General features: G+C 38.6%; 1 protein-coding gene across 2 annotated transcripts; it reads right to left on the bottom strand.

Moving 5' to 3' along the window:
* Nucleotides 1-3,288: 3,288 nt before the first annotated feature.
* Nucleotides 3,289-14,159, bottom strand: cnpy1 (canopy FGF signaling regulator 1). Of its 2 annotated transcripts, none has more exons than XM_027142801.2 (6): nucleotides 14,136-14,159; nucleotides 11,845-11,944; nucleotides 10,404-10,519; nucleotides 7,126-7,335; nucleotides 6,136-6,232; nucleotides 3,289-3,519 (listed from the first exon to the last, which is right to left on the bottom strand). In XM_027142801.2, exons 2-6 carry the CDS (start codon nucleotides 11,933-11,935, stop codon nucleotides 3,479-3,481), a joined length of 555 nt encoding a protein of 184 aa, XP_026998602.1. In that variant the 5' UTR covers nucleotides 11,936-11,944; nucleotides 14,136-14,159; the 3' UTR covers nucleotides 3,289-3,478. The 2 variants fall into 2 exon arrangements, with proteins under 2 accessions (XP_026998602.1, XP_047662523.1); XM_047806567.1 differs by lacking the exon at nucleotides 14,136-14,159 and adding an exon at nucleotides 13,231-13,532.
* Between the last annotated feature and the right edge of the window lie 69 nt (nucleotides 14,160-14,228).

Below are 14,228 nucleotides of genomic sequence, written 5' to 3'. Positions count from 1 at the left end.
ATCTCATCTGCATTTCTATTCGCCAACATGGAAGTGGCCAGCGACTCCAAGCTTCTCTAGAAAGCGTAGAAAGGCTGAAGGTCAAAGCTCCCTCCCTCACGGCTCACAGGTGGCTCTCCTCCTCCTCTCTTTCTCTCTCTTTCTCTCTCTCTCTGAAACCTTTCATCGCCTCCAGATTCAGCAACAGTGCTCAAGACTTTTATGCAAAGTTTTATGTTTCGACCTTTTCACCTTCAACCAAACTGGGTTCAGACAAAAGCTGATGTTCAATACCTTTAAGCAGATTTAGGTTTTGTTGTATTGTGCCATTAGCATTGTCTTTAGATATCATGCCATGGTGTGATTTCCTGTTTTTAATTCTAAATTATTGACTCTTGCACCACAATAAACTTTAAAAAAAAGTGCTGGCAGTTTTGATTCTGGTTGTCAGAATGAAAGAAGATTTATAAAAAAAAATGAAAGAAACCTCTCTGAAACCTCTCTGAAAAACTCCAAATGTCTGAGCACAAATCTCAAAACTTCCTGTCAACCAGTCCTGACAGTCCCATTGTGTTAAAAAAAAAAAAAAAAAACCCTCTCACAAAGTGTCGTACCTTCCAAAATCCAGGCTACTCATCAAATCCACACACATGCCCCGAGCTGAACTCCAACAAACAGCCGAGCCAAGGGCCAGCCACGCTTCTAAAGAAAATACATATCATAAAAAGTATTGACGTCCCCCATTTGGCCCCCGTACAAAAGGGGCAGCGTCGTGACCCCTCCCCCACTGAGCCATTTATCCATAGTTTCTGGCCAGCTTCCTGGTCAGATCTGAATATGCAATAAAGAGCCCGAAAGCTCAGTGACAAAAATATAATTAAGGCAGTGAGTGAAGGCAAAGGTGAAGAATGGAGACGACATCAGGCTAATTTCACACTCAGCTCGCCGATGGCCGAGCCTTCGCCTCACCGTGCAGATCAAAGTGCACTGGGAAAGTTAAAAGGAGGACTTAAGCATGCTAATCTCCAGGACAAATATATTTTAATCTTGTTAGAATACAAGTTAATGCTGAACTTAGCACTTGCTACAGCTTATATTTGCGAGCTGAGACTTTCAGGCCATCCTGCATCAGCTTGTGCGAAATTTACACAAATCACGGATGGAGAACAAAGCGGCCATTACAAGGAAAACATAACAAAGCAAAGCAAACTCAGAGTTCTGCCTTAGCTCAGTCACCTAGTGCGCATAGGAAATGAGGCTTCGCTTGGCCAGTGTGTCTCAGCTGCACCTTGGTAACCCTTGATCTCTCATGGATTTAGGCTTAAGTCAGCCGGCTGAGCACAAAAGAGAAAAGCCACTTTCTTAGGCTGCAACATTTAGAAACGCAAACCAAGCTGCTTCCTCAGGCCTAAAAAGAAAAGAAGGGAGAGGAAAAAGAGGCTTAGAGGGTTAATTACATAGTCAGTTGCAGAGTGAGTGTGAAAATTATTGTAAAAGTTGGCCACTGGGTTTAAAATTACGGATAAGAAAGGAAGCAGCTAAGATGTTCCACTGTACACAGAAAAAAATAAATGTTCACTTGTTTTTCACTGATTTATCACAGACAAGAATCAGCCAGGAATCAGATATCAAGTCTCTTCAAACCATTCCTTAAAATTGTGTGTAAAAAACAGTATTTATTAAATAACACATTGTTTGTTATAACTGAGAGAAAAAGACAGTGAAAGCAGGTGATGTAAGTTCTGTTACTGTCCCAGAGAGAGTTTGAATCCACTTACAAGGCAGTGATTTGCCAACATTTTTGACCTGTTACATTTAATGCTGTGAAACATCCAAGTCAGTTCCGGTTCTCATTTATATTGTAGCAGATACTCTCACTCATGCAGACTGGCGCAGATGCCCCCGCTTCGTCACTAAGACTGGCACAGAGTCCATGCGTCCTTCACTAAAAGTGATGCAGATGCCACACCCCCTCCACTAAAACTGACGCAGATGCCACACCCATTCACTAAGACTGATGCAGATGCCACACCCACTTCACTAAGACTGGCACAGATTCTACACCCACTTCACTAAGACTGGCACAGATTCTACACCCACTTCATTAAGACTGGCACAGATTCTACACCCACTTCAGTAAGACTGGCACAGATTCTACACCCACTTCAGTAAGACTGGCACAGATTCTACACCCCCATCACCCCCATCTTCACCCACTTCAGTAAGACTGACACAGATTCTACACCCCCATCACCCCCATATTCACCCACTTCAGTAAGACTGACACAGATTCTACACCCCCTTCACTAAGACTGACACAGATTCTACACCCACTTCAGTAAGACTGAAGCAGATGCCACACCCCCTCACTAAGACTGAAGCAGATGCCACACCCCCTTCACCAAGACTGACTCAAAGGCCACACCTGCTTTACTAAAACTGATGCAGATGCCACACCCCCTTCAGTAAGACTGCAGCAGATGCCACACCCCCTTCAGTAAGACTGAAGCAGATGCCACACCCCCTTCAGTAAGACTGAAGCAGATGCCACACTCCCTTCATTAAGACTGAAGCAGATGCCACACCCCTTTCTCTAAGACTGAATCAGATGTCACAGCCCCTTCAATAAGACTGAATCAGATGTCACAGCCCCTTCAATAAGACTGAATCAAAAGCCACGCCTCCTTTACTAAAACCGCTTTCAAACGAACTCTGGTACAAGGCTCTGTGGCCAATGAGTGATGTGGATGTTATCACATGACTGCATTTTGGTTCGTTTCAACTGGTGCAGCACAGAACGATCAGTGTGGTGTGAAAAGGAACCAAAACTGCTAAAAAGCTACAATGTATAATTTTTTGCTTTTGGTCCGGACCAAATGAACCGAACTATAGGTGTGAAAGCACCATAAGAAGCTAGAAACTCTTAATAATCCCATTCTCCCCCCAGGAGTGCATATGTTACTATGGTTACCATGCAGTACAAAATCTAAAACATTGCTGATCATTTGCCTGACAATCCTCATTTATAATATGATCATGGAACTATATTTGGAGTCCACTGATTTTGCGTGCTGTTTTTACTTTACAAACGTTATAAAAACACTAAAGTGATGAAAATTCTGCAAAATAAAGCTCCTTAGAAGCCTGAGAAAAGCCATACGCACGCTGCATTGTGACACGTGTGCTGAGCGCATCCTTACGTGACCATTGACAACATCGATGACATCAGCACACAATGCACTGCAGCATGTTGTGTAACTAAACGCGACTAGCTTCAGTGTTCAGAATAAAAAAATACTAAAGTCAGTGTCTGTTTAAAACACTTTTATTCTTCTTTATGAGCATACTATTACTGTACAACTCAACTTTACAACGGCATATAAATCACTTTGGTCTCTGCTTGTTCATTCTGAAAGTTGGTCCTTCGTTGAGGTTCTGCTTAGAACCCGGTCCGGCTCTGAGCCCTTGAAGTGTTGAGGTGTTCGGTCAGTGTGTTGAATCACAGCTCAGTGTGCTGGAACGCGTCACTTTTACAGTGACCTGAAAAACACAACACACGGTGTTACACATAACATAAACTAGAAGAAGTGCAGGTGCCTCGGTCTGACAAGGAAGTGTGTGTGTATATGTGTGTTTGTTTGTTTGTAGGCGTGTATAGTTTTCTAAATCAACATTTAATCCAAACACTAAGATTTTAGCAAAAAAAAAAGCTACAAATAATAAAATTGCTAACAATTAAAAACTAATATACTCATATACTGATTTGTCAACTAATATACCAATTTGTCATTTAAAACAAGTTGTCAGACATGTATTTGGATTTGTTGTCCATGTTTATACCAACATTTGCTTTCTACCAACACACCATTTTATTTTAAGTCATTTATTCATAATGAGATCACTTCCTGCAAAACACACACACACACACACACACACACACACATACACACACAATAAAGGAACCAAAAGGGTCCACCAATAGTTCTGTGTACATTGCAGTGAAGTGAACAACAAAAACAATGCCTGCGAGTTCGAATTGCACTAAAATGATGTGTATTAACATTAACCTGAAAGATTTCACAAGTTCACATTCTGACATTCAAACATAACAATATTTGTGAAAATATTAATTCTTTTCACTAAGCTGTGCACAAATACATCTGCTATAAATCGTTCAAATTAAAATAAATAAATAAACAAACAAACAAATAAATAAATGTCCACTCAGACTGATGCAGCTAGCAACCAAATAAAATCACACAAAAATAATCTAAAGGTATTTTATCGCATATTTCTTGAAAAATTCCTTCAGACACAAAACTCACACTCTGTATTATGCTGTAATCATGAAATAAGAAATATATCAGAGATCTAATTAGTAATATATAAATCAACGTTATTATAAAATGATATTATAAAAGCTATTTTAACGCGACATTCGATCAGCTCGGAGTTTCTCACGGTAACAAACTGAAACTTGAGCAGACGCAACATCGACTGGTTCTTGATGAATAACGAGCCTTTTCAAGTTTATTTTACACTTAAATTCGGTTATCACTTTATTAGTAATAAATCCTGGGATACACACCCGTGTGTTCAGAGAGCAGAGTGTGTAGCACATTTCCACATCGCAAAATTAAATAAAAATATGAACACAAACGGTGTTTAATTCTAGAAGTAATTCGTTACTTGAGCTCGTTTCCTGAAAACCTTCACACAGGAGACGTGACGAAACGAACGTCTGACTGTTTTTTATATAAATGTTATATAGTCAAACAAAACACGAAGATTTCCATCCAAGAAATTTTAACACAAATATTTTACTACTTTCGTTTTTTTTTCCCGATGCAGATGAGAAAAAAACTACATTTAACCATTAACAAAACCTCTCTCATGATTCACTTCAGAAAACTAAAAATCGGCTTTGAATTAAAAGACGATCCAACAACGACAATTCCGCAATGATGCAGATATGAAGCATCACGTCAGTTTCTGATCACGTGTTAACGTCTGATTTTCATTTCAGTGCCAATGTTTTTGAGGAACTAGTAAATATTCAAACAGCAGGGTGTCATAGGAAATTACACAAAGCAGCTTTACTGCAAAACTTTGTAGTCAGAATGTTTTGCTGTCTCTTTTCACGAATTTCCATTTCATCGCATCAACCGAAACTTGACAAGCGAATATTCTACAAAATGAAGGTTTACATACAAAACACCACCTTCTCTGTGCGGATATTCACCTGGAACCGGCTATAAACTCACCGCACACATTAACACTTGCTGTTTAACAACAAAAGATTAAAATTGAAGACTGGTCGGTCGTCGTCTTGTGCTTGTGCCTTCTTTCTGTTTTCGGGGATGAAATAATCACTCAGACGAGAATAAAGGAGAATAATAACGACTCTATGACGACTTGCTTCATGTCGCTGCAACGTGATCATGACGTGACGTATTTCTGCGTTTCCACGTGATCATAGCTGCTTTCGGGAGAAGCGGAAATGAAACGACATACTTCTGGCCTTTCATATTTTTTTTTATACGCAAACACACGATGACGTAACCAACAATCAGAAAACATTATTTTTTTGTGTTCAAATTAAAGTATGCTAAAATATTGAATAAAGCTAGAAGATTTTAGAATTTTGGGTCAAATAAAAAAAAAAAAATAAAAAAAAGGGAAAAAAAAAAAAAGAAAGAAAACCAAAATAAATAAATAAACAAATCACACAAAACAATGACTATATTCAGAATAAGCAATACAATACAATATATAGTTAGCTTTAAGGAAGTGCCACTTCCACTTGTTTTTTTTTAATTGTATTTTTTAAATATCGGTGTTAAACAAAGGTAAAATTTTATTAGCAAAAAAATTACATTTTTGTATTTTACATTTTTTCTAATTAATTTGAAAATGATTAGGGTTTAAAAGTAGATTATAGCTGTATAGTTGCAAAAAATATTAACACACACACTTAAATATGAAATAAAATATAGCATCTTCAAAAAAATTTCATCCTAAAATCATAAAATGTGATTAATGTTATGATGTCATGAGATAAATAAGTAAACATGTTGCAGCCTGAGTGCACAAACAACCACTGCATGTGTGTATGCGTGTGTGTGTGTGTGTGTGTGTGTGTGTGTGTGTGTATACCTGACACTTCACTACATAACCTCTGGGCCACGCGCTCGTCTTGTTGTGCAAACAGAGCGATGATGTCGTCCTCCAGCTCCTCCACGATGGTTTCACACTGAAACACACATCAGATTTCACTACACAGCAAAAGAAAACATGCATGTTCCAAACAGTGTGTGTGTGAGGACGAGCGGCGGCCATCTTTATTGTGCTAACGTACGCACGGCTGCCATCTTGGAAAGCTCATGAGGTGAAAGGATCTGATTGTGTAAAATGATGATAAATGATAAAATGATAAAACCAACTTCAAATTTTCCAGCATCATCAGTTTTACTTAAAATTTGAAACAGTCCAAAACAAACAAACAAACATAAAACAATCAGGTTTAAATTGAGCGCAAAACAGTCAGAATTTTACAGATGTTGGATTATTTGTGGTCCAGTGGTGAGAGAAATTCACTACAACACTCTCTCACAACTTTAACACCTGAGACACAGGTGGATTTGGACATCCACAAAACTCAACATATCTGACGTCACTGTGAGAGCGAATAATGAGCTCATTTACCCAAAACAACACTTTCTACTTCTGAAACCCAAAACAAGCTCTCTCTCTCTCTCTCTCTCTCTTTCTCTCCTTCTCTCACAGCTCTAAAAACTAAAAACAAACAAACAAAAAAAAAAACTTGGGAAAATATTCAATTACAAGACCACAAACTGTGTAAACAATCTTTCTTTTTTATCAGAATGCACTTGGACTTGCACAGAAAAACGATTCTGATCACAAATTCATTTCTGTAGTAAAATAAATAAAGTAGAATTGCTAAAGTTTCCAGAAGAGATGAATTTGGTTCAGTCAGAAATGTATTTATTTAGCTCTTCAGAAGATAAACATGTCCAAATGATTTGACTTTAATTAGATAAAAACTAAAATTGGATACATTTAAACAATATATACTGCTCTGTAACATAGGGAAAGGCTGAAAGAAAAAAGTAAATAAATACTTACAGCAAACTTTAAGGAATCTGAACCTTCGGGTCCCGAGAATTTAAAATTTTTAAAATCTGGAAAGTTCCCGCCGTCGCTGCTCCTCGGTGCGAATCTTCTGTAGCTCTGTTGTTTAGTGGTAGGATCCTCGTACAGCGCATACTCGCTCATGTTATTACAAACTCCTTCCAACAGCTCAGACAGGTGAGTCTCAGAGCGGGCCAGCGGAACCTACAAACCACAAAACTTCCACTTTTTACTACAAAAGCAAAAAAAAAAAAATTAAGTGAAAAAAAAAAACCCCAGTGATAATAGAAGGGCAGGAGGGTCACGGTGATGACCTTTTCCTTCCGTTCGTATTGAACAGAGCGGAGAAACGAGTCCACGGTGCGACCATGCTGACTTTTAACCTGCGTCCCGAAAAAGTTAGGAGAACAAAACAAACAAAAAAAAAAACAACGAGGCAGTGGCGTCTAGACAGGTCAAGGTGCAGCGCTGCTCCCGCCCCCAGGGCCTCCCTCCGGAAGGGCGCAGGGGAAGGGGGCAGGAGAAGAGAATGGAGCGCTGCCTGGGGGGTAAGCGGCGGGGAGGGGCGGTTGTCAACAGCAGCCAAGTGCAGGGTAAACAGCGCTCTCTCTCCTCCACCCTCGACTGATCAAAGCAGGAAGTTTCTCCCTGTCATCCCGCTGAAAAAGGGGAGCAGGGGTGAGGAGGCATGGAGAGTAGAGTTGGGGGGTATTAACCGAGGAGGAGAAGAAGAAGAAGGGGTGGTGTGGGGGGGTATTTAGGGGCAGGTTGCGGATGAGCTGCATTTTTTTTTTCAGCATGTAGATATGACCCCGGCTGCCCCCTTTCACACACAGTATGGACCCTTCCGGTCCCATTACATTAGAGAGGTGCTTTTTTTTTGGCCTTCAACACACCCCATCCCTCCATCCACATCACCCCCCTCCCTCCATCAACCTCCTCTTCTTCTCCTCCGAGGATCTGCGACACAAAGAAGCTTCCGTGGCTCACCGCCATCTGGTCACAAAATAAGACAAAAGGTCCCGGGGAAGAAGGACAGCGACCCGTGCGCTCATCCCTCCCGATTTTAATTAAAAAAAAAAAACAGTCGGATGGATGCACAGAGAGAGAGAGAGAGAGAGAGAGAGAGAGAGAGAGAGAGAGAGAGAGAGAGAGTGAGAGACAGAAAAAGAGAGAGAGAGATAAGACAGGATACAATCGACTTGGAGCATGAATTAAGGAATGGCTCCAGTCGCTCCACAGGAACAGGAAGATGATAAAGAAAGGCACAAAGGCCACATTGTGTTGTGAAATATTATTGTGGAAAATGAAACAAAGTGAGGACGGAGTTTAGCGTGAGAATAAATCAGATGAAACATCTCGGGTTATTATTCTCCAAACGCAACTCATTAAAGTCGTCAGAATTTTAGAGCTTCAAGCTTCTGGTGCTGGCTGGAGCTCGTCATCGTGAACATGGTGGGGAATTAAATTTGTGGCCGTAACAGTCGGAGGGGTTTGAATAGAGCCTGTCAATAAAGAATTTCTGCTGGGATAAAGGAGTGGGAGTGGGAGTGTGTGTGTGTGTGTGTGTGTGTGTGTGTGTGTGTGTGTGTGTGTGTGTGTGTGTGTGTGTGAGAAAGGCTGCTCGAGGATGCCATCCTTCACTGATTTTGCCTCAATGGAACAGCAACCAACATCAGAAGTGTTTTTTTGGTTTTTAGAAAAAAACAGTGAGAGGAAAAAAGATGACAAATTTAACAATTTCCGTCAAAGAAGATCAGAGATTGGACTTAAATTTAATCAGACATTACAGGACTGTAACATAGTAAGAGCATAAGAACGAACACTTCATTCACACGAGCAAGCAACATGATTGTTCGTTACTCAATTCAATTTATACAGATTATGACAATGAAAAGCAACAAATACTGTCTCGATCGATTCCTCGTATTAAGCCTCCCGTGTGTGGGGTCAGATGTTTACAGATCAGTGGTCAGATATGATTTACTGCTCGACATAAAAATGGAAGACAAACTCACAACCGTGGTTTCATCACTTCTTCACTCTCATTAAATGTTTACGTTGGAAAGAAAAATAAAGTCTGGAAGGAAGTAACAGGGATCGTCGGGGTCTCTGGTTAGCATATGTAGTCAATACAAGAAGCAAGCTTTGCTAATCTAGTCTGAGAATGACGCTAATAAAATCCTGTCCATGTGTCTGGTAAAAAACAAACAAACAAACAAAAAACACACGATAGATGTGCTATTTAATCCGTGTTTCTTTCTATTTTACAAAAAAGGGGGGGCATGCAGGAACCAAGAGTCACCTTTTAATATGTAACTGTTACAAAGGAGATTATAAATGTAAATAAATTCGTAATAATCAATTGTAGCAGTTATGTTTTGCTTTGTAGTGAAAAATAAATGATGAATTGTTTCAACGCAACTACAAGCTGGTTTAACTTCCCAGAGAGAGAGAGAAAGGGAGAGCGAGAGGAAAAGGCAAGCCTGAGTAAACACTTGTTATTCATCCGTGGCTACGATCAAAAGGAGATTAACCCCGAATCAATAGGCGACTCGGCCACCTAATGACGCTCCCTGGACAGCCAGGGTCAGGCCTTTGAGTTCATTGGGTCTGACCTTTAAATACTGACACCATGGTTAAAGAGGAAACAGTTAAAACTGCCCTTTTTACATCAGCAAGTGTTACGAGCCTCTACGATCTACAAAGGGCACACGGGGGTAGAGTAGCAGTATGGCTCAAATTGAGGGAAAATCAAAAACAAAACAAAAAAAACATTGCTGATGAAATGACGAGGCTGTGATTTCTAATATGAGACATCAACTGTGCACCAGCTGCCCCGGAATTATAAGAATGAATCGAAATAAACTGTCGAAGATTTTACAGTTAAAGTTTTTTTAATCAAGTAAATAACTAAAAACAGAATAAGTGTAATAAGATATCAGCATCCAGTCAGATGCTAACAAACCCACATGTTCAGTGATACTTTTATTTAAGATCTACACACCTCAATGATTTCACCCCGAAAAGTAAAAATAACTTTTGCCATTTTAAAGAAAGATTTAAAGCAGCTGCGTTCAGTCTCTTGTCTTGTGATGTCTCACCAATGCTAATGACTCTTTTGTTGCTTCTTTTGTGCTTTTATTTTGTCAAGTTAGACTTTAAATAGATTATAATGTGGGAAGGTGTGTGTGTGTGTTTTATCCCTCCTAAGGTTGTGTTTTAGCATGTGTAGTACATACACACTGATTGAACAAATGATCTAATTTTACCTTTTTATCAGTGAGGCTTCCATCAGGATTCAGTCTGAAGCCTCCCACATCGATGGTCTTCTTCGGGTCGATTTGGCTGATGGAGTATTTCAGCTCCTCAGCAATCGCCTTGCAGGCTGCAGGACACGTGGAGTCATTACACTTTTGTTTGTTTATTCATTGCACAAATGCAATATTTACATAGAAAACTTTCCCTAATAATTTATCAGAAAATGTAAGACGGTGAGGATTCCTGTAGCGCAAACACTAAGAACCTGAGCATCGTAATAGTAGCTAGCTAATACTGCAGCCTGCTAGCTAATTAGCTAACATGTCAGAGATGTTTTGATGGAATTTTTTGATTATTCTTATTCATTAAAAATAAATAAATAAATAAATAAATAAATAAATAGTTACACATTTGTCTCACACCTCACTTAAAACTAGAACACACTTAAATGAAATAAACAATACAACTTTTTACAATTTTATACAATTTTAAAAAAATGAAATAATGGTGAAAATACTGAAGATGTAATCCAACAAGCGGGGTGGAAATATATGATTTGGGTAACAGCTCTGGATTCTGGGCTTAGGGATGAAGCCTGAATTTCCATTTTGTTGCACAGAAGAATCAGTTAAAGGTCATAAGGTCATCAAAACACACTTTTAATACTCTGAACCAGCGGGACTAAATAATGCTAAAGTCACACGTGAAGCTCCCTGTTGGGGAAACATATAACTAAACAAAAAAAAATTATAATAAATTATACGTGTACTTTAATAAAGTGATAAAATAAAGACGGTTGAATGTTATGAAAGACGTAGTGGTGGTTGTGTCCTGACATCGGGGTGGGGTTTAGTCACTGCTTAGTCATGCTCGATCATCCCCATGGGAACTGCCAGGCCTGGGTGCCTCTTAAAAACAGGATTTAAGGTGAAATCTCAGTGCTGGTGAGTTTAGTGTGCTGTGTCCATCACAAGCTCATCAACACTTTAAGGAAAGTAATCAATAATTTAACGACTTTATGATGGACTGACCAACACAAAGCTGATTAATTTCCCTCACCAGCATGTTTTATTTATTTTCTACTGCAGCATCTCTCTAAAAGTGCATCTAAACAAGTTAGTTCTCTCTTGAAGTCCCAGCTTTACCTCTGACTCTTGTAAAGCAATGACACTGGAGACTCCTTCCATTCTGGTTATATTTACAGAAAACATCACAAAATCTACATTTACACACATTTTCAAATCATTTATTTTTATCCGATTATCCATGGTACACCTCTGTGTGAACGAGCTGTTACCATAGAAACGATAAGGTATCGGAGCAAGTGCATTAATATAAACCTTCGCTACTGTCAGAGCTGCTGTTAGAGAGAATTAATCAACATCTTTAACACTGATCATCACAATCCAGAACTCAGCACAAGACAATTCTCATCCCACCTGACTAACTCACCTGAGCAGTAAAGCACTTCATCTCTCTTCCCCTCTGCTGTTTTACATGCAACAGCAATCAGTACGAACATGAAGCCAAACCATTGCACCATACTGACGTCCTGCAGAGGAACATGATGTGAGGGAAAAGAAGAAGGTGAGAACACACCATGTACTTTACACATCTCCTTTAATATAGGTAGATTGTTGGGTTCAGTGGAAGAACAGGTAAATTTCAGATGCAGCTGCTGTCTGCTTTGCTTCCTGAAGCACTTCCTGGAGTTCACACTTCTTTGTGGGTTCTCAGTAGCATGACAAGCTGCATGTTTTAGTCTTACTAACTTGAAGAAAGAATAAACAGAGGCTGGAGAGGAGATGTGTGTTTATAGCTGTTATAACTTGGGCAAGAACAGGAACTAACTTCAGAGACGTTCCACATTAACATTCTTTAATAAACAAAAAATATAAATACAACCATCAGCAGTTGGCTGTTATAAATAATTTCCTATAAAAGCACACACTCAAACACACAGAGCTAATATTAGTAATATTACCAATAATTGTGTAATAATAGCAATAATAATAGTGGTAAGAATTTACATTATTATTATTATTATTATGAATTGTTAACTAAATGCACCTGTTTATTCAATAATTATATAGATCATCATATACATATACATTATATATATATATATATATATATATATATATATATATATATATATATATATATATATATATATATATATATACATATACACACATACATACATATATATATACACACACACACATCAATTCTTGATCCTTGGAATTAAGTTAGATTTCTCAGTTAAAGCTCTGCCCTGATGGTCATTATAACACTGGGATTAAAAAAACAACAAAGAACTACATGACAATAAAACACAAGCAAACTTTTCTACACTCCTATCCTGTACTAGGCCACACGATAACTACCCTCTTTGGCTACGACCTGCATTTAGACACTGATTAACTCCATTGATTTGTCCAGCTGTACAATTCATCATAAGTATTGGCACCTCTGGTTGATGAACGTTCACAGAAATATAGTTTTATTTTATATTAGTCAGTCTCCTACTGCACGTGCACAGGATCTTAATAAAACTTCTCCATCAGTTACAGAAGGTGACAAATCTGATACTTTAGTAAATAAAATATCATTGGATCCCCATCCAAAATATGCAAATCTATACACAGTAGATTTCTATATGATCTAATGTAATTAGGTGCACAGGTGGATCTGATCACCTGGATCAGACTTTATAAGCAGTTATAATGACATTATGTTCGTCAATTACTGTAAATATTGTCATGTCGCGGTGTAAACATGGAACATGTGCACAACACTCCTGCGGTTGTGCTGTTTAGTTTGTTGTCAACTTACCTGTCTGATACTGATGTGTAAAAACAACAGCAGGTGACAGAGCTAAACTTTCCCCTTTTAGAAAATTACGCGATTTACATACGTTAAAACACGATAATAGTTTGTAAAAACAAAGCTGGTTAACAGAAAAAAACTATCCGCGTTTTGTCTCTCTGTGCGCTGCGAAAACCAGATTTGCAGGTTCTCTGTACAAAAAGGTACAATTGTGTTACGTGCAGGTCTGTAGCGTTGCCACGACCGACAAGCGTGCTGACAGTGGCGTTGATTGACACGTCTACTAGCCAATAAAGTGGCTCCCTCCCACACGGCTGCCTAATGAAAGCTAAAGCTGCATAGGTACAGAGTACCCGGATGGAGAAGGAGTCGGACAGTAAAGTATTTCGGGTGGTGTGTAGCAATCTATGGGTTAGTGGTATGCTAAATGATTCTTTTTAGGGATTCGACTCATTCGGTTCGGTACATTAAAACGATTCAAATCCTTCAATCAGTGATTCGTTCCAGTTTTTATTTTTTAGTAAAATTAGAGATAATTATAGTTTTTATGCACCAATTTATTACAAAAACCTTATATAGTTATCTTATAGTGTATATAGTATAGTTATAGTAAAAACATCGATAATAATGATTAGAATCAGTTTGTGCTTGACATAAACTCTTCAAAATAAATATTTAAGATTGGGTTTAAATACAGTGACATTAACAAATCCGAAAACAAAACAACAAATCCGATAATAAAACAACAAATCTGAAAACACATTAACAAATCCAAAAATCCAAAAACGGTGTAGTTTGCGAATGGAAACTTACCGATCATCGGACAAGACACCTGTCATTCACCTGTATATCTTGAATGACAGGTCTCTTGTACAATGATCGGTAAGTTTCCATTCACAAACTATACCTACCTTTTCCGGGTTGTCTGAGTCGTTGCACGAAACACATTAACAAATCCGAAAACAAAACACATTAACAAATCCAAAAACACAACAATTCAGACA

Source organism: Tachysurus fulvidraco, chromosome 22 (assembly GCF_022655615.1).
Source record: "Tachysurus fulvidraco isolate hzauxx_2018 chromosome 22, HZAU_PFXX_2.0, whole genome shotgun sequence".
In the NCBI taxonomy this organism is placed as follows: Eukaryota; Metazoa; Chordata; class Actinopteri; order Siluriformes; family Bagridae; genus Tachysurus; species Tachysurus fulvidraco.
Note: the sequence above shows the minus strand (reverse complement) of the source record. Positions and strands in the feature narration are given on the sequence as shown.

Bases quoted from the DNA above. Each gene is read 5' to 3' on its own strand.
- cnpy1 (XM_027142801.2), bottom strand. From the start codon at position 11,935: ATGGTGCAATGGTTTGGCTTCATGTTCGTACTGATTGCTGTTGCATGT. The intron at 10,520-11,844 runs GTGAGTTAGTCA...CGTGTCCTGCAG, and splicing joins TGAAGTGCTTTACTGCTCAG to CCTGCAAGGCGATTGCTGAG. The intron at 7,336-10,403 runs GTAAAATTAGAT...TGTGGTTTGTAG, and splicing joins GAAGCCTCACTGATAAAAAG to GTTCCGCTGGCCCGCTCTGA.